The sequence below is a fragment of the Oryctolagus cuniculus genome, chromosome 18 (assembly GCF_964237555.1).
Source record: "Oryctolagus cuniculus chromosome 18, mOryCun1.1, whole genome shotgun sequence".
In the NCBI taxonomy this organism is placed as follows: domain Eukaryota; kingdom Metazoa; phylum Chordata; class Mammalia; order Lagomorpha; family Leporidae; genus Oryctolagus; species Oryctolagus cuniculus.
The window spans coordinates 57,070,349-57,090,719 of NC_091449.1; the positions used below are offsets into that span (position 1 = coordinate 57,070,349).

The window sequence follows — 20,371 nt, forward strand, 5'->3', positions numbered from 1 at the left end:
TGAGAGAGAGAGACAGAGAGAAAGGTCTTCCTTTGCCATTGGTTCACCCTCCAATGGCCGCCGCGGCCGACGTGCTGTGGCCAGCACATCGCGCTGATTCGATGGCAGGAGCCAGGTGCTTCTCCTGGTCTCCCATGCGGGTGCAGGGCCCAAGCACTTGGGCCATCCTCCACTGCACTCCCTGGCCACAACAGAGAGCTGGCCTGGAAGAGGGGCAACCGGGACAGAATCCGGCGCCCCGACCGGGACTAGAACCCGGTGTGCTGGCACCGCAAGGCGGAAGATTAACCTAGTGAGCCGCGGCGCCAGCCAATACAGTTATTTTGTTACTCTAAGAAATCTGAGGAAAAAAAATCTGATCTGAAAATGAGAGTGGGGCCGGTGCTGTGGAGCAGAGGGTTAACGCCCTAGCCTGAAGTGCTGGCATTCCATATGGGCACTGGTTCTAGTCCCGGCTGTTCCTCTTCCGATCCAGATCTCTGCTATTGCCTGGGATAGCAATGGAAGATGGCCCAAGTCCTTGGGCCCCTGCACCCACGTGGGAGACCCGGAAGAAGCTCCGGGCTCTGGATCGGCACAGCTCCAGCAGCTGTGGTCATCTGGGGAGTGAACCCGCGGATGGAAGACCTCTCTCTCCGTTTCTACCTCTCTCTCTAACTCTGTCTTTCAAATAAATAAAAGAAATCTTAAAAAAGGAAAAAAGAAAAAGAAAATGAGAGTAATACGCTGTATTAAAATTCCCAAATAATTGTGTGTTTGTTTCACTATCCCTGTCATGCTCAAAAGGAAAAAAGAAGGGAGAGAGCATCATTTCTACTCCAACTAACCACTGAGGTAGAGAAACACCTCAGGCCTGCAGCCCCCGGCTGGTCCACCTGCAATAGCAGTTACAGGAGGCCAGGCCTGCCAAAGACTCCTCCGTACCAAAAACCAGTCTGCGCTTCACAGAAAGAGGCCATAGCCTCTATAAAAACAGTAACAAACAAACTACAAAATAAATAAATACATATCAAGGGGGAGGAGGTTAGCCTAGTGATTAAGGCACTAACTTTCCAGTTAAGACACTGATGTCGGGCTGGCGCTGTGGCTCACTAGGCTATCCTCTGCCTGTGGCGCCCGCACCCTGGGTTCTAGTCCCAGTTGGGGCGCCGGGTTCTAGTCCCGATTGCTCCTCTTGCAGTCCAGCTCTCTGCTGTGGCCCAGGAGTGCAGTGGAGGATGACTCAAGTGCTGGGGAGACTGGGAGGAAACACCTGGCTCCTGGCTTTGGATCGGTGTAGCGCCGGCCATGGTGGCCATTAGGAGAGTGAACCAAAGGAAGGAAGACCTTTCTCTCTGTCTCTCTCTCACTGTTTATAACTCTCTCTCTGTCTCTCAAAAACAAACAAACAAACAAAAACAAAAACAAAAAAAAAGATACCTATGTCAGATGCCACCTGCTGCCGGCAGCCCATACAGGTGCCAGTCCAAGTCTCGGCGGCTACACTTCCAATCCAGCCCTCTGCTAATGTGCCTGAGAAAGCAGCAGCAGATGGCTCAAATGCTTGGGCCCCTGCACCCACATGGGAGACCCGGAAAAAGTCCTTGGTTCCTGACTTTGGATTGGTTCATTGCCAGCCTTTTTGGGGAGTGAACCAGTGGACAGAAGTGCTCTCTTTCTCTCTCTTTGTAACTCTTTCAAATAAACAAATCTTTAAGGGAAAAAAAAAAAAAAAAAAAGAAAAAAAAGAAAAAGAAAAGAAAAAGATGCCTGTCTTGCCCCTGAGTGTGTGAGTCTGACATCTGGCTCTGGCTCCCAGGCAATGTGCTCCCTGGGAGGCAGCCATGATGGCTAAAGTAGTCAGGCTCCTGCCAGTCCGTTGGGAGACCTGCACTCAGCTCTGAGCCTTGGAACTGGCTAGGGGTCACTGTGGGCATTTGGGGAGTAAACTAATGAGTGAGAGCTCTGCCTCTTAAAGAAAGAACGACAACATAATCAAAACAAAGCTCAAATATTGCTTAGAAGTCCTCCTCAAAGTTCTGTGGTTCTTTTTTTGTAATATCTATACTGGGGCCGGTGCTGTGGCACAGAAGGCTGGGTGGCTGCCTGCAACTAGTTAAGAGTCCCGGCTGTTCCACCTCCAATCCAGCTCCCTGCTGATGCGCTGGGGAAAGCAGTGGAAGATGGCCCAGGTGCTTGGGCCCCTGCCGACCATGTGGGCCGAAGCTCTTGGCTTCAGTCCTGGCTGCTGCAGCCACTTGAGGAATGAACCAACAGATGGAAGTTCCGTCTCTGTAACGCTTTCAAATAAATAAATAAATAAATAAGTCTTTCAAAATAAAAGACAAAGCTTTTCAAAAAAGGTCAAGTATATTATTTCTGAAATAAACTGAATTTTTAATTTCTTGGATTTTCACCAACACTCACTGACACACCGGTTCTGACATTTTGCTTCAGTACCGCACTCCCGGTGCCCTCCGACAATGGTCCCAGTGCAAACATGAGAGGCTTTCCCAGCAGTTAGTAGAGGTGACAGAATGCTCAAATTACAGGAGGTTAGCAGTCAGGGTCCATATTACAGTTTGGTAAGGGGGAACAGCAGAGAATGCCAGGTAGCAGGGTCTAGCTTTTGATTCTGTCACTACGTGTGTAGACTACAGCGTTAAAGTGAAGACGACAAAGGCGGAGAAAAGGAACTGAGGGAAGAGCAAGGTGCGGGAGGTCACCTTCTTGCACATCTCCGTCTTGATCTTGAGCAGGTTCACTTTGAGGCACTCCTCCACTTGGCCTGTCTGCTCTTGGGCCGCTGCTTCCTCAGCACAGAGACTGGAGATCTGTTCAGACAAAAACAAGGCCTCCCCTTGGGCACAGAAACCAGCAGTTTCCAAAGCAGGTGAATCTGGTGATTCTAACCGGGCCCTGCACTTCACAGTGCATTTGCTCCTTCCACAGGGGCCAGCTGCTGTGTCATGAACAAGGGACAGTGCTGCCAGAACCAGAAATCTTAGTTTCCAAACATGCTCACTTGGTGATCACAGCTTCCTGGTGGATTTCACGTCTCTCTGCCACACTGGCTGGCAGCCTCCATTTGGACACACAGAGCTGCAACTCAATGAATGCACCCATCTCACTGCCAACCCTGTGGCTGGAGGCAGCCTGTCCAAGAACTATCACAAGAAAGGTGACTCCCTGACTCTGACAAAGCAAATGATAACAAACGTCTGGCCCAGACTCTCAATTGGGATGTATGTGCACAAAGGGTTCTAAAACACAGCCCACAGCAAAGATACAAACTTAACTTTATATACAAAGTTTTATGAGCAGCTTCTTTAAAACATCTTTAGTGTTAATCTCCTAAAATTAATGTATGTTGAACAGGTTCTCTAGATGGCTACAAGGTTAAGTAATTTCCAAGGATGGACACTTCTTGAACAGCTATCATGGGAGCACTTCTGTCTTTTTTGGGCCTTCTGAGTTGACCATATAGAATAAAGAGAAGCAAAGAACAAATCATACATGGAGAACCATCATTAAAAATGCCCTTACTCAACAGAGAAATATGGAACCAACACTGTAGGACCAATGCGAAATCTAATCTAGTGTTGCAAAGAACCAGGAATTCAAGTGATACAGGGCCCAGGACATGGGTTTCAACCAAGCCTGGACTCAGCACTGAAGAGAAACCATAGTGAAGAACACCTCCCCTCCTCCCGATCTCTGACCAGCTCTGGCCCACGTCCTACCTCGTCTGAGCAGTGCAGCTGGAGCTGGGGATCGAGTCGATAATCCAGGGCCGACTCCTGGATGATGACTCGGATTTGGTCTTCGCAGTCTGAAGACAGGCGCTGCGTGGGATGCAGGGAGGACGTGTCAGCCCGGGGAAGGGGGAAAAGGTCTGGGGACAAGGGGACAAGAGGTGCCCCAGGGCAACCACCAGCCTACCTGGTCGGCGTATCGCAGCTTGAGGCAGGAGATGACCTGGCCTTCCAGCTCTGAATCATCCTTGGCCTTACTGAGGATCCCGTGGCAGAACTTAGGTATGTCCGCTTTGCAGGCTTTCCTCAGCACGGGGTTTAAGCGGTAATCTACAGCAGACAGCAAGAAGTATGCAAGAAAGCTTCATCCCTGGGTTCACACATTTTCAGAAATCCAATTCCCCATAAGGGATGTAGGTGTCAACAACTGAGGATGACTGGTTTGTTTCCTGGTAAATGTCTGCTGAGCTCTCACTCCTCTGCTGTCAATCAGCAGTACAAGTTCACACAAAGGCACTTCTGCAGGGCCTGGGAATCCTTCTCCTCTGCAGCACCTCTAAAGGATTTGTGGGGGTGGGTGTTGTGATGTAGTGGGTTAAGGCACCGCCTGCAATACCAGCATTCCATATGAGCGCTGGTTCAAGTCCCAGCAGCTCTGTCTCTGACCCCAGACCAGTACTCTGCTGATGTGCCTGGGAAAGCAGCATAAGATGGCCCAAGTGTTTAGGCCCCTGCTACCCATGTGGGAGACCCAGAGGAAGTTCCCGGCGTTAGCCTGGCCCAGTTCTGGCTGTTGTGGCCATTTAGGGAGTGGACCAGCAGGAGGAAGATCTCTCTTTTCTCTCTGTAACTCTTTAAAATAAATAAATAAATAAATCTTAAAAAAAAAAAAAAAATAAGGTCCAGTATTGTGGCATAGCAGGTTAAGTTGCCACCTAAGACACTGCCATATCACATGGGTACCAGTTAGTGTCTCAGCTGCTCCATTTCCGAATCAGCTAATGGCCTGGGAAAAGCAGCAGAGGATGGTCCAAATGCTTGAATCTCCGTAAGCCACATGGGAGACCCATATGAAACTCCTGGCTCCTGGCTTCAGCTTGGCCAAGACCTGGCTGTTGTAACCATCTGGGGAGTGAACCAGCAGACAGAAGATCTGTCTCTCTCACACAATACATACATAAATCTTTAAATAAAAATAAAGGGTTTGTGGTCCCATATCCTAAGTAATCCATACAAAGATTAAGCAAATTTCAGCAACCTTGCCTGTCACAGTTAAAACATTAGGAGACATCCTATTCAGGTTCTTGTAAGGCAGAGTTGAAGTTTCTCTATTCTGAACCAAATTACCTGCCACATGTATAAATCATTAAATCTCCAGACTTTTCTAAGGAACTCAAGTCCTCATTCCTTTGCTTTGCTTTCTTTCTTAACCAATCCTCACTCCTCTTTTATCAAGGACATTTTTCTAGTTCTCAGCTTCTTCCTTCTTGCACTTTATTCCTTTTCTCTAGATATTCCCTCAAAGGAAGACTAAGGCAATTTGCTCACATCCAGACTCCACTGTTAAAATGCAGACAGCAAGGCACCTTGGCTGACTTTGGTACCATATGTCCTTTCCACTCCACTCTGCTCCACCTATAGCTGAGCACTTACCGGTGTTCTGGGTGATCTGGCGCTTGGTTATCATCTGCTTGCACTTGGGGTCCATCAGTTCACTGTTTTTATTTTGCTTTAAGCACTGCAACATAGTTTTAGAGTCTGCTTCCGGACAGAACCTCTGCAAAGATACAAGGATTTATAAAAACAGTTATCCAATAGTGGTAACTGACCCCGACTGTGATCACTCTTCTGTGACACAGCGTAGTAAAGAACTGTGTGAGAAACAGCCAGGCCAGAGCAGTGCTCATCCCAATTCTCCTTTCTTTACTTGTTCTTGACTATTTCTGCCCCACCTCATTGCTTGCTACTCTGTGTGGGATTGATTTCTGAACTAGATGGCTTTATTAAATTACACGGATGCCCATGAGCTCAATCATTATTTAGGCATGGATGTAACACTGTACCAGGTGGCCCTCCAGCCCTCACGTTGTATGTACCTATCACCCAGTGTGATCACAAGTCTGATTCCCCCTTGCTGAGGGACTAGTCCATGTGTGCTTTACTGTGTCCCACCGGACAGGAATGAGTCTGGGGCTAGGAATCAGCCCCATTTCTGTCTGCTAATCTTCAGGAATTTAAGGATCACAGTGTCTGATAAACTCTGATCGGGACAGTGGGGCATCAAAGCTCCCTCCTCAGTTCTAATTGTAATCTACTGACATCTGAATATGGGGACATGGATTTCTGGCTGATTTTCTTTTTCATTCTCAAGATTGATTTATTCCTTTCTTTGAAGAGCAGGGAGAGTGAAAAAAGAGAGGGAGAGGGAGATCTTCGATAGGCTGGTTTACTCTCCAAACAGCCAGAACAGTGGCGTCTGCACCAGGCCAAAGCTAGGAGCTCGGAAATGCATCCTGATCTCACTCTAGGGCGGCAGGGGTCCAAGTACCTAGACCATCATATGCTGCCTTCCCAGGCATATTAGCAAGAAGCTGGGTGGAGTGGCGTAGCTGGGACTCCAGTGTGGGATGCCAGCAAGTGGTGATTTAACTTCACACAATGGTGGCTCTGGGTGCTGATTTTTTTTTTTTTTTTTTTTTTTAATAAAATATCACAGAACCTTTCTGAAGTGAGAGCTTGATAGGTCTACTTTTCCGTATGACTCAGCTGTACCAGCCCCAGCTAAGGAGACTTCGTTGTTTCTAACGTTCAAAATTTTCTGTGGAATTGATTTGATAGAGTAAAAGAAGTAGCATTTTATATCAAAAGAAAACTGAAATAACGAGTTGGAACCTTAAGGTTCATCTTTTATGCATGTGGACTGCTGAGAACATTCACCAGAGGGGTAGATGAAGCAGAGGAGCCTTCAGAACAGAAACATCCGAGTGTGGGTGAGGACCCCTGTAGGGAGCCTGTCGTTTAACTGCCCTCCAAACCACTCTCGGTTCCTGCCAGCCTTATACCTGTGCCTCAGGTGAAGGCTGTGCTTTTTAAGCATCACCTGAAGGGCTTGTGACCAGAGTCCCTGCTCCCCTCCCAGAGATTCTGACTAGTAGATCTGAGCATGGTTAAAAATTGGTAAGTTCCCAGGTGCAGCTGCCACTGCTCTTCCAGAGACCACACCTGGAGAATCGCTGCCTCAGCTATATAAAACAAGTCGCACAGACAAGAATTTGCTGTGTCATGTTTACCTGCCATGCGCTTGGCCTTTGTTCTGGACTCCTTACCTTTATCATCTGCTTGCAGACCCGCATGAGTGTGTAGTCCAGTTCTGGGTCCATCATCTCTGTCTCCTGAAGCTTGAACACTTTCTGGTGGCAACGGGTACTTAGCTGCTTCTTGTTTTCTTTGAGGCATTCAATAATCTACGGCATGGAAGTTAAGGTCAAGAACCAGAGACTGATAACCCATCAGCTGTCTGAGGAACACTAAAGCCATAAGGAAGATGCTAAGTAAATAAACCAAGGACTCAAAGCAAAGGGAATAAGGTTACAGAGTGATCAAAACAAATTCAAAAATACATTTAACATTCTCAGAACTATCCAGAAGGAAACAGTAAATAAGAATCAAGAACAGGAGTTACAAGAAGAACCAATTAAAGATCTAAGAACTGCAAAAAACAAAACCCAATTGGTAGTTTCTTTAAAGAGCAAAATGGACAGAGTTGAAGAATTAACTGAAGCTGGCAAACAGGACTGAGGAACCACTCATATAATGTACAAAGAAATGAAGACAAGGGAAACACCAAAGAGAATGTTTACAGACATGCAATAGACCAGACTCAGACACCCAACAGCCTGGGGTGAGTTTCAGAAGGAAGAAAAATAAATGTACTAGCAGAGGTAACAATGATCAAGGGGCCAGCGCTGTGGTGCAGTGGGTTAAGCCCCTGCTGTGACACTGGTGTCCCTTATCAGAGCACTGATGAGTTCCTGGTGCTCTGCTTCTGCTTCAGCTTCCTGCCTGAGTGCCTGGGTAGGCAGTGGATGACCCAAGTACTCGAGACCCTGCCACCTAGGAGGAGCTCTGAATGGAGTTCCTGGCTTCTGGCTTCAAACTGGCCCAGCCCTGGCTGTTGTGGCCGTTTAGGAAACTGAACCAGTTGTACAGATCTCTCTCTGTCTTTCAAATAAATAAATCCTAAAAAGGAGAACAATGATCAGGAATTTCCCAGAATTTAAGGGAGACATCAATTAAAAGACCAAAAGGGACAACTGGGATAAAGAGAGAAAAACAAAATACAAAAAAAAGTACCCCACCACACCTAATAATATTACATTTGCAGCCATGTGAGCAGTGAACCAGTGGATAGAAGATCTCTGTTTTTCCCCTCATCTCTCTGTCACTCTGCCTTTCAAATAAATGAATCTTAAAAAAAAAAAAAAAAAAAAAAAGATTTGCTATTTATTTGAAAGGCAGAGTGACAGAAAGGGAAGAGACACACAGAGATCTTCTATCGACTGGGTCACTCTCCAAATGTGGAGGTCTGGGCAAGGCTAAAGCCAGGAGCCAGGAGCCAGGAGCCAGGAACTCCTTTCTGGTCTCTCACATGGGCCATCTTCCACTGCCTTGCTAGTTGCATTAGCAGGCAGCTGGATAGGAAGTGGAGTGGCCAGGACTAGAACCAGCACTCCCACATGGGAGGGTGGTGATGCAAAGGATGGCCTGCCACGTGCAGGGTGCTATGCCACAATGCTGGCCCCAGGAAAGAATTTTAATGAAGGAATTGTGCATTTCCTTCCCACAAATCCTGCTTTGGATTAGGAAATGACACTGTGACTCATTAAACTACAAGTAAAATATTACAAAACATTTACAGGAAAATATTAAAAATAATCAAATACAGAGGCAAAATGAAATGTTTTTTCAGGAATTTCTATCCCATTGCTCATAGCACACAATACAGTTAAAACAAGTAAGATTCCCCTGGTCGCAAATTTCCAAAGAACTGGGGAGGAGGAAGAAACGGGAAGAAATGGTGGTGGGAGCAGATGTTAGCAGTGCTGCTTCTATAGCCACTGTACCTGAAAGCAGTACCCTCTCTTAGACGCAGGAGGTTCTGAACAGGTGGGACTTCAGGATATTCCCTGACTGACAGTAGAAAGCACCCTGCCAGCAGAAGCAGCTATTCCCCTGTTTAGTAACAGCCTCTTTCCCTTGAACCTCTGCTGTGCATGGAAGCCCCTTCCAGCATCAAAAGCTGCCACCATGATGACAGCTTCATGAACATCATCCCTGGCCTGAAGTGACACAGGAGCAGCAGGCCCAGACCTGCAGGCTGCTTTGCAAGAGGCACAGCAGAGTGACAGAGTGACACATACACACAGAATGATCGACCTTCCATCTGCTAGTTCAATCCTCAAGTGCCTGCAACATCCATGGATTCAATCCAAGTCGCTCACATAGGTGTTTGGCAGGGCCCCAATTACGTAAGCCATCATCTGCACCTCCTAGACTACATTAGAAGGAGGCTGGGTAGAAGTGGAGTTGCACACCTGTGGCATAGATTAAGCAGCTGCCTGTGACACAAGTATCCTATATGGGTACCAGTTTATGTCCTGGCTGCTGCACTTCCAATCCAGCTCCCTGCTAATGTACCTGAGAAAGCAGCTGAAACAGCCCAAGTGCTTGGGCCCTTGAATCCACGAGACTCAGATGGAGTTCCAGGATCTTGGCTTTAGCCTGGCTCAGCCCTGGCTGTTGCAGCCATTTGGAGGAATAAACCAGTGGATGGAAGATCTCTCTCTCTGTTTCTGTATCTCTAGCTTGCAAATAAACAAATAAATATTTTAAAAAATAAAATAAAATTTAAAAAAGTAGAGTTGCTGGGACCTGAATCAGAACTCTGATATGGAATGCAATGTCTCAAGTGGTGGCTAACCTGCTGTACCACATGTCTGACTTAAACACATACCCCCACCCCTCCAAAAAAAAAGACTTGCAGGCTGGCATTGTGGTATGGTGGGTAAAGCTGCCGCCTGCAGTGCTGGTATCCCATTTGGGCGCTGGTTTGAGTCCCGGCTGCTCCACTTCCGATCCAGCTCTGGTTTCAGATCGGCGCAGCTCTGGCTGTTGCGGCCAGTTGGGGAGTGAACCAGTGGATGGAAGACCTCCCTCTCTCTCTCTCTCTCTCTCTCTCTCTCTCTCTCTCTCATCTCTCTGTGTAACTCTTTCAGCAGTAGAAGATGGCCCAAGTCCTTGGGCCCCTGCACCCGCATGGGTGACCTGGAAGCTCCTGGCTTTGGATCAGTTCAGTTCCGGCTGTTGAGGCCAATTGGGGAGTGAAACAGCAGATGGGAGACATTTCTCTCTCTCTCTCTCTCTCTGTCTCTCCTTCTCTCTCTGTGTAACTCCGACTTTCAAACAAATAAATAATTTGCCGGCGCCGCGGCTCACTAGACTAATCCTCCGCCTTGCGGCGCCGGCACACCGGGTTCTAGTCCCGGTCAGGGCGCCGGATTCTGTCCCGGTTGCCCCTCTTCCAGGCCAGCTCTCTGCTGTGGCCAGGGAGTGCAGTGGAGGATGGCCCAAGTGCTTGGGCCCTGCACCCCATGGGAGACCAGGATAAGTACCTGGCTCCTGCCATCGGATCAGCGCGGTGTGCCGGCCGCAGCGCGCTGGCTGCGGTGGCCACTGGGGGGTGAACCAACGGCAAAGGAAGACCTTTCTCTCTGTCTCTCTCTCTCTCTATCCACTCTGCCTGCAAAAAAAAAGAAAAACAAAAACAAAAAAATAATTTTTTTTTTTAAAAGCTGGTATCCCACGTGGATGTCAGTTTGAGTCTTGGCTGCTCCACTTCCAGTCCAGCTCCCTGCTAATTAATTAAGACAGTCCAAGCGTTTGGGCCTCTGTATCCACATGGAGACCAGCAAGAAGCTCCTGGCTCCCAGCTCTGATCTGGCCAGCCCCAGCCATTACAGCCATTTGAGAGTGAACCAGTGGATGAAAGATCTCTGTCTCTCCTCTCTCTGTGCAACTCTGCCTTTCTAATAATTAAGTCTTAAAAATTTTTTTTAAATAACTTATTTCTATATTATTCCTAGTGATTCTGGGTAGGGCACTGTTTCCATGTACATAAAAATTTCCCAGGTGAGGGGCCAGTGCTGTGGTGTAGCAGGTAAAGCTGCCACCTGCAGTGTTGGCATCCCATATAAGCGCCGGTTCTAGTCCCGGCTTTTCCACTTCTTATCCAGCTCTCTGCTATGGCCCGGGAAAGCAGAAGAGGTGGCCCAAGTCCTTGAGCCCCTGCACCCACGTGGGAGACCTGGAGGAAGCTCTAGGCTCTTGGCTTTGGATCAGCCTAGCTCCGGCTGTTGCGGCCATTTGTGGAGTGAACCAGCGGATGAAAGACTTCTTTCTCTAACTCTCCGCCTTTCAAATAAATAAATTAACCTGGAAAAGCAGCAGAAGATGCCTGAATACTTGGACCCCTGCCATCAACATCAGAGACTAGGATGGAGTTTCCGTCTCCTGGCTCCAGCCTGGCTCAAATCTGGCAATTGCAGCCTTTTGGGAAATGAACCAGTAGGTGGAAGAGCTCTTTCTATCTGACTTTCAAATAAATAAATGAATAAATCTTAAGGAAAAAAAGTTCCCCAGGTGATTCTCAAGTGCTATTAAGAGGTTCTGTGCAATGGAACACAGCAAGGGAATAATGCCTTTTGGAGATGTAGAGTGTTGGGAAAGCTAGATAGAGGCATCGGAAGGATCCTTAGGAGCTCATTAGGCAGACAAGATAGGCAAGGATGAATAACCTAAAAGGGGGAACTAAAGGACAGGGGACAAGAGGACGGCGCATGCAGAACGAGTGGCCTGGGCAGCTTCAGTTTCAGAACTCAGACTTTGCTGTCCTGTACCACCAGCAAAGAAGGAAAAATTAAAACGGCCACTTCACGTTACTTTCACACTTAAAAAATACAGGGGTTGGAGCTGTGTGTAGCAGATAAGGCCGCCGCCTGTGGTGCCAGGGTCCCATGTGGGCACCGGTTTGGGCCCCGGCTCTCTGCTATGGCCTGGAAAAGCAGTAAAAGATGGCCCAAGTCCTCGGGCCCCTGTACCTGCGTGGGAGACCTGGAGGAAGCTCCTGGCTCCTGGTTTCAGATCAGCGCAGGTCTGGCTGTTGTGGCCAGTTGGGGAGTGAACCAGTGGATGAAAGACCTCTCTCTCTCTTTCTCTCTCTCTCATCTCTCTGTGTAACTCTTTCAAATAAATAAATAAATCTTAAAAAAAAAAAAATACAGGCAAAAGCTACCTGCGCGTTGCCATACTGAACAGTGGAACAGTAGTTCTTGATGTCACTCTTGCAGGCCTCGTATAGGTCTGGTTCCAGACGGATGTCCTCTGTCTGCACGAGAGGGAGCCAGTGTGAAGAAGTGAGCTTGTTTTATGCAGGTCTCCAACATTCTAAAGCCTCAACTGCTAACTGGACCTTGTCTACTGTCACCATAGTCTTCACAGCACAGGGGCAGCAGTGCAGCCACATGACAGGAAAACCCAGGACTGACTTTAGTTCCACCACCATGTTGCTAGGTGGCCTTGGACAGCAAAATATGTCCACCCCACAGTGTCCTGTTGAGTCCTTCAGAGACTGCTATGAGATGACATAATATGGGAAAACCATGGTACAAAGGCATGGTTCTATCTTTATTCTAATGTTTTGTTAAAAGAGCTAGGGCCAAAACCTCTGAACTCAAACAAGTCTCTATTACAGTAGCATATTGAGGCCTGATCCATTTTACACAGAATTCTCACCAAATCACTGCCGCTGTATGTGGACATCGGGTCAGTAATTTCCGGGATATTAATGGTGCTTTGTCTCCATTGCTAGTTTTTGCTTAGAATGAGGTGAAACAAGTATGCACCATGGCACTAAACATCTTTAAAATATTTTTAGCTGTCTTTTGACCATGCTTTGGGCTTTACCTCAAGAGTGAAACAAAAGGTCCTTTATAATGCACCCTGCGGATGCCTTTCCAGCATGCCTTGGTAATCTGTGAGCTCATCAGAGCGTGGCATGCCTGGAGAATGCTTGTTAGTCAGGGAGTGGGCTAATATCCTCCAAGCTGACACAATCAAATGCAAAGGAAAGACCTTTTGTATCATGGCAGGGAGAGGTTGCTCTTTCCCCTCTATTCTTGTTGGGGTGAACGATGAACGTTGGAGCAGGCAGCCCGGGGTCATCGTGCAGGCATGTGGGGACATGCCCCAGCACAGCACAGCGGGAGGAAAACACCCGAATCCTTGAGACCACTACTGATCCAATGATTATCTCACACACCTGGGGTCTGTCTTACAGCCGGACTTCCAGCTACTTACGGACATCAGCAAAACAATGAAACAAGGAACTGTCATATAGTAAAACTCTAGCACACGATGGCCTGTCTGCACCATTCGTGGCAGAGGCTCAATCTTCCGCCTCGCCCCGGCCCTCCCCTGGCATTACCATCTCCAGCTCCTCCACGCGGAGCTGCTTGCGGCACTTCAGGGACACTCTGTGCTCCTTGGCTTCCTGCAGAGTGTCGTTGCGCACAGTGGTACTTAGGCAGATCACCACGTCCACCCTGCCAGGAGGGACAAGGCTTCAGCAAGGTGCACGGGCCACACCATTCACCCAGAATGCATCACTCCTCTACCACCTGGCGAATGTCTGTCCTGGACGTCTCACTGCTTTTCCAATGCTAAAAGCAGCGATCTATACAGCAGTTCCCTTATCCAGTTTCATTTTCCAGGTTTAGTTACCTTGGGTCAACCACAGCCCAAATATATTAAATGCAAAATTCTAGAAATAAACAATTTAGGAGTTTTAAATTGTCCAAAGTTCTGAGTAGTGCACTAATTAGCCACTCTAATCTGCCAGGGATGTGAACTGCCCTTTTGTTCGGCATATCCACACTGTGTACACTACACATTCATTAGTCACTAGGTAGCCATATTGGTTATTGGACTGACAGTCACTATACCACAGTGTTTGGGTTCAAGTGACTCTTATTTTACTTAGTAACACCCCAAAACACAAAAAGTGATGATGCTGCCAATTCAGATAGACCCAAGAGGAACTGTGAGGTGCTTTCTTTTAAGTGAAAATTCTTGACTTAGAGGGGAAAAACTGTATGCCGAGGTTGCTAAGATCTACAGCACTAAAAGAAATTCTGAGAGACACTCACATTCATGAAAGTTGTGTTATAGTATAGTCTTTAAAAATTATTTTTTGTTTTTAGTTATTTTCATTTTATTTGAAAGGCAAAGAGAATCAGATAAAGAGATCTTCCATTTCCTGGTTTACTCCTTAGATGCCTGCAACTGCCAGCCTGGAACTCTGGGCCTTCCACATGCGGAGCAGGGGCCTACGCACTGGAGTGATCATTTGTTGCATCCGGGTTATGCATTAGCAGGAAACTGGTTTGGAATGGAGTAGCAGGTCCTCAAACCAGGCACTCCAATATGGGATGCGGGTGTCCCAGACTGTGACAGTCCCTCTGCCACATTCCCACACCAGCAGTATATTCTTACAAGTGTTCTATTCTATTATTATCTTATTAGTCTCCTATTGTAATTAATACATTAAATGTTCTCATAGGTATACACAGAAAAAAGCCATAAATGCATAGGATTTGTTATCATTTGTGGTTTCAGTATCTGCTAGGGGTCTTGGGGTTAAGAGGGTCCTGCTGTGTGTCATAAAGGTTAGGTAGCAGTCTGAAGGCTGATCATGTGCCTCATTGGAGGGTAGGCCAGATAAGGGGCACGTACAGGGACAGTTCAACATGTGTTTTGTTAAAAACGTGACCACATAGGAATGCTGCTCTTACTGCTGGGACTATGCCTCTAACATACCTTAAAAACGCATTGCTGAAAGGCACGGAGACCTGAGAAACAGGAGAACCTGGTTTGCACGAGGGGAAACATGGCGGCAGCCATGCTGTAGAAGCTGTATCAATCTCATCACCAAGGCCTAATTCTTAAACGAACAGAGGTCGTGTGTCTCTGCTTGATAGCTAAGTCAGCGAGGCATCCGCTGCTTCTCGGAGGTCATGACATCACGGATGAGGCGAGGGTAGACTGATTTATCCCTGACTCACACTGCAACTTACTTTGCTAAGTTCACAACCTGGATCTGCTTCATAGTAAGGCAGACGAAACCTGGAGAAAGCACAAATGCTCCTGTAGCTGGTGGGCTCTTCAAATAAAAACCAGGGCAAGCATCTGGCACAGTGGCTAAGATGCCACCTGGGACACTTGCACCCCATATCAGAGAGTGTGGGCATGAGTTCTGGCTCTCTCCCAATTCTGGCTTCCTGCTAATGCAGACCCCGGGTGGCAGCAAGTAGTTGTGTTCCTGGTTCCCAGTTTCAGCCTGTTCCCATGCTGGCCACTGTGGGAGTTTCAGCAGCGAATGGGAGCTTGCTTGTTCTCTTTCTCTGCCTCTCAAATAAATAAAAATAAAATAAATCATAAATTTTTGTAAAGAACTGCTACTAGGAGCTGTGGCTCTGGGTGGTCATAAAGATGATCGGTGTGACAACTGAAGTGTTTGGCAGCATGCCCGCAGGAGACAGGGGGCCTCCTGGGCTAATCCTGTCAGACAGCAGGAGGATGCCTGGCGTCCTGGTATTCATTCAGTAGCTAAGAGGGACTTTGGCAAAGCAGAACGAATCAATTAAAAGCTACATACTTCTTTTTTATGTTGGGGCAAAGTTTCAACACGTCTTCCTTGCAGGCCATTTTAAACTTGTAAGAGAACCGAAAATCCTTCATCTGCACCTGAAAGACAACAACAAAGAAAACTGGAAGCTATGGAAGCTGCAGTCAGCCTGATGGGTGACATCTTCACAAAGCCTTCAGAGCCTGCTTGCACGCGGGCGGGCCTGGCCTCCGTCTCTCATCCGGGCCTTCACTGCCATTCCAACCACTCTGGTGCCCTTTCCTCCGCCACAGGAGCTATGCTCCTGGTTCTCTGCATGGTTGGCCCTGCTACTTCCTGGACATTTCTACCGCTGTACCTGCTTCTGAGATCCCTTTTCTCAGCTTCACTCTCTGGCCCTAATCTGCTTAGTTCTTCTTCACAGAAGCCCTGGAGACTCTACGTGTATCTGCCCGGGGGGTAGGGGTGTGCCACCTCACTACCACCTCCCATTGCTGGGCACTCCGGGGCGCTCGGGAACACTCATGGAATGGACAGTCAGACAGGCTCTGGCCCTGGGAAGAGGTCATTACCACGCCGACCAGCCTGCTTCTTCCTTGGAGGGAAGTGCTTGCTGTGCCAGAAACACCTCCTTCAGTCCATGTGGCAGTTATGGAAAGGACGGCCTAACTTTCTCATTCAAAAATCAGATCTGGGTTGCGTAATTTAAAAGAAAAAAGGGCTCAGAGTTCACTGTATTCAGACAAATTCAATTATAGGAAATGCTTGCCTACATGTCTCTGTCTCCACATACTGGACACTCCCTAGGCAGGCACCAGGTTCTGTTTATCACTGCCTAATTTCAAGGGGCCTAACACAGTGCCTGGCCAGGGCAGGTAAAAGCCACCTTTACTGAGAAGGACAAGCCTTTACTAGACACCTTTACTAGACAGGACAAGCGTCTGGGGAGGGCGAGCGTTCACAGAGCAGCAGGGGCGCGTGCGTGCTCCAGACGAGGCAGGCAGCAGAGACGAGATCACACCAGGTGTCACTCACCAGCTGGAAGTGGGTGACTCCGATGGCGCACTTCTCATTCATGTCCTTCTGGTGCTTGTTCTGTATCAGGCACTCCATCAGGTCCCCCGAGTCTATCTGGTTATCTGCTACGTCCTGGAGAAGACAGTGCACATTTACTCTTCGGTTTCCACAGGCGAGGTACAAAATCTGTAGCTCAGCCCATGAAAAATGCTGACAGATTCTAGACCCCTTCACGAAAAAGACGCATTATACGTTATATCAAAATAAGCCTGAGACATCACAAAGGAGAAACACTCAGTGGAATGAAATTTGCACGGCCAGTTGTTCTGCAGGAGACAAGAACACCAGAGACCAGTGCTCTCTCCCCTTCACCGTCCTCACAGGGCACAGCAGCTGGCTCCGGGTAATAATTACACAGCCTCCTGCTCGGCAAAGCCCAATGGCTCCTGAGTGCTTCACTCCTACAACCGAGGTCGCTCAAGGAGTGAACAAGTAATAAAATAACAGAATCCGCCCAATCCTGAAGTATGAGGAGAGAGCTGGAAGGGAAGGCACTATTTCAGATGCCAATGCTTGAGCTGATGTGTGGGAAGTGACAGCCATCTTTTCCTATAATGGGCATCCCATGACTGCTGCTAACCACAGAGGCGAATCAAACAAGGCTTATGAGGATGGTGGCACCTCTCTCTGGAGCTTGTTCACATTTTCGACTTTAGCTTGTCAAAGCTGGCCATTATTCAAGAGTAATGCACGCTGAAGACAGAGAGGAGTCCAACACACCCAGGAGTCACAGTCCCAGTGAACTAAGGTCTGTTTCTAACCCTCATTTCTCCAGACATTACTTACATGGCAGAAGTTCTGAATTATGGGCTCGCAGGCTCTCATCAGCAAGGCTTCTATTTGAATATCCTGCAGAAGATTAAATATGTTAACAATTCTGCTTTAGAAAGAGCCAGAGGTGGAGAGAAGAGTTTCTCTTTCTGAATCAGTAGCATCCAATGGGCAAATAATCTAGTATGTACATCTGGGGATGATCCTGGTCCTTATGCCAGACAGCCCCAGAACAGATAGAGTTGTTCCTCCATTATTCTCTGAAAGATGGATTTTCTGGAGGCAGATTCCCCCCCTCCATGCCTGAACCAAAGAGAAGGCAGAATTAAGAGGAGTGGGAGGACAAAGCTCTTAGCAATCACATTAGAGAATGACAAACCTTTGGAATTTTTCAAAAAGCCACGCAGTTCAAATTGAAAAAAGGGCCCAAGTGACACCCATCTCTAATTTATAGGCTCCTAAGTCAGATCACTGGCTTCATGCCAGATGTTAAACCACCGCTTCTGGGAGCACACACGAAACGGCTTCAGGCTGCGGAACCCTGTGCAGCACTTGCTGCTGAAACACGGTCCCTCGAGAGCTATGCACCCAGAAGTCCTCACCAGCCCACAGGACAGTGAGAGAGGCGTGAGGGGAGGCAAGGCGCTTTTGAAAACTACACATCAATAAAAGACCAGGTGAGAAATCTAACTTCCTATCTTGCCAATTTTGACAATTCAAATAATACTAAAAGGCTTATGATGAAAAATATAGCAATTCCCCATGCATCTAACTTCTGCTCTCACAAGAGAACTTTACAATTATTTTTAGAATGGAGTCTTTATTCAAAAAATAAATGTTTTCATTTATGAGAGAGCAAGAGAGGATGGCAGGGACCCAAGCACTTTAGCCATTATCTGCTGCCTCCCAGGTGTCTTACAGGAAGCTGGATCTGAACCCCACAAGCCAGGGCTCTAACCAGCACTCTGATGTGGGATGCGGCATCCCAAGCAATGGCTTAAGCTGCTGCACCACAATGCCCACCCTCACCTCGACATTTACAGCTGCCCCTCTGCTAAAGTAATAATCACTGTATTTGCAGATAATACGTCCCTGCATGAGGTTTGTGAAATCCCATTTTTTTATTTCAGTGGGTCTCAGGATGGAGCAGGGATAAACGTGTCTTCAGTCTTCCAACTTTACCTGGAAGTCTCAGGTTTTTATCGTGTTAAACAGATATTACAAAACGGCCTAACAAAGAGAGCTAAGGCTGAGAGAACTGGAATGCATGGACCACTCTTCAGTGTGAGGAGCAGGCTGGAAGCCCCATGGCTACCTGTCTTCTGGGACAGGTTTTAACCACTGTGGTAACTCTCAAGGACAACCAAAGGGCTGAATGCAGAGAGTGCACTTCTAGAGAAGGAAGGAAGAAGCCAGGAAGCAACACAATACACGTCTCTGTAAAGCCAATGGGCAGAATCTGATTAGATTTCTTTTGATTGCCAGGGCACCTGTACCCTTGAGTCTGTGCACAGTAGAACTAAGCAGAAGAGGCCCTCTGCCAGCAGGCCCTGCTCTCTGAGGAGCTGCATGCCACTTACCTCTGACTCTAACTCGGTGAGGTTGCCAACTATATCTCTGCACTCCACGGCCAGGTCATCCAGATGGTCCTGGAGGCACTCGAGCTCCTGCAGACAGACAGGCAAGCCCTTGGCAATTAGCAGTCATATCAACACATGGGGAGCCGAGATACCACTGGTCCTCTTTTCCTCTTCTTCTAAAACCTTACTGACCAAAACACAAAAGCTTTGATTCCTGAGAACGAAGACTGTTAAAAAGATAACCACTCGGGATGTGGCCGGGAAAGGTGGCCAGGGTAAAACAGCTTGCAAATCTCCCAGAAGGCCAAATGTGTAAGCTCAACAGGAACAGATCCTCAGGCGTCCTCAAGGTCTAAAGATCTTATCAGGCCTTCATCCCACTCCATCCATTCCCTGCTACTCCATTTGAAATCCATGTTTCGATCACTTTTACGTCTTACTTAAAAGTCAGCACTTTGATGATGATCACTGGACAACACATTCGTGGTGAAGGCATGGATCATTTTAAGTCTATTCATGGGCGAGGGGGGTGGGACCTGGGGTCTGGAACACACACAGAGCTGACAGCTCCTGCCAGTTAGATCTGGGGTTCTGACCCCAGCCATCTCAAACGAATCCTCTGAGGGAATTCTCAAACAAGTGGGCATACTAGGGCTTGGGTATCTTATGCTGTCTTGTCTGGCCTTTGGAAACCAAGCTGTAGTGACTGTAGCATTAATCCACTTGGATTCTGTTAACAGGTTGAAGAACTCCAAGTATAACAGTAGCACATTTCTGGAAGTACAACCAACACCTATTTCTCTGTGAAGTGCTCTGTTTAAGGGGTCAAGTTTAATTTACTGACTATCCCATAAGAATCAGAATCAGAAGGGAGAAGATGGATTGTAGGAATTACAAAATAGCCATTGTAGAAGAAAAACAAACAGAAGGAAAATGCACTACACTATTGGGAGTAAACTGGTCCCTAAGTTTCTGAATCACCACAGTCCTTGTTTCATAGGGCCGAGGCAGCATAAAGCTAAACCAGGTATTTTCCTTTCCTTTTTTTTTTTTTTTAGACAGGCAGAGTGGACAGTGAGAGAGAGAGACAGAGAGAAAGGTCTTCCCTTTTGCCGTTGGTTCACCCTCCAATGGCTGCCATGGCTGGCGCGCTGCAGCCAGCACACCGCGCTGATCTGAAGGCAGGAGCCAGGTGCTTCTCCTGGTCTCCCATGGGGTGCAGGGCCCAAGCACTTGGGCCATCCTCCACTGCCTTCCTAGGCCACAGCAGAGAGCTGGCCTGGAAGAGGGGCAACCGGGAAAGAATCTGGTGCCCCGACTGGGACTAGAACCCAGTGTGCCGGCACCGCTAGGTGGAGGATTAGCCTATTGAGCCGCGGCGCCGGCCTCTTTTTTTTTTTAAAGATTTATTTATTTGAGGGGCCAATGCCGTGGTGCAGTAGGTTAATCTCTGCCTGCGGTGCTGGTTC

The 20,371-nt window shown here is 47.7% G+C and overlaps 1 protein-coding gene across 1 annotated transcript in view; it reads right to left on the reverse strand.

Annotated features, from left to right (window-relative positions):
- GLG1 (golgi glycoprotein 1) overlaps positions 1–20,371 on the reverse strand; it is a 127,746-nt gene that overhangs the window by 7,359 nt on the left and 100,016 nt on the right. The window contains exons 13-23 of the mRNA XM_002711721.5: positions 18,903–18,989; positions 17,338–17,400; positions 16,510–16,623; positions 15,505–15,593; positions 13,276–13,393; positions 12,085–12,177; positions 7,061–7,198; positions 5,388–5,511; positions 3,922–4,064; positions 3,723–3,824; positions 2,706–2,813 (exon numbers count right to left, since the gene is read on the reverse strand). Of these exons, the coding sequence (XP_002711767.2) occupies positions 2,706–2,813; positions 3,723–3,824; positions 3,922–4,064; positions 5,388–5,511; positions 7,061–7,198; positions 12,085–12,177; positions 13,276–13,393; positions 15,505–15,593; positions 16,510–16,623; positions 17,338–17,400; positions 18,903–18,989 (1,179 nt within the window). The remainder of the gene's footprint in view (positions 1–2,705; positions 2,814–3,722; positions 3,825–3,921; positions 4,065–5,387; positions 5,512–7,060; positions 7,199–12,084; positions 12,178–13,275; positions 13,394–15,504; positions 15,594–16,509; positions 16,624–17,337; positions 17,401–18,902; positions 18,990–20,371) is intronic.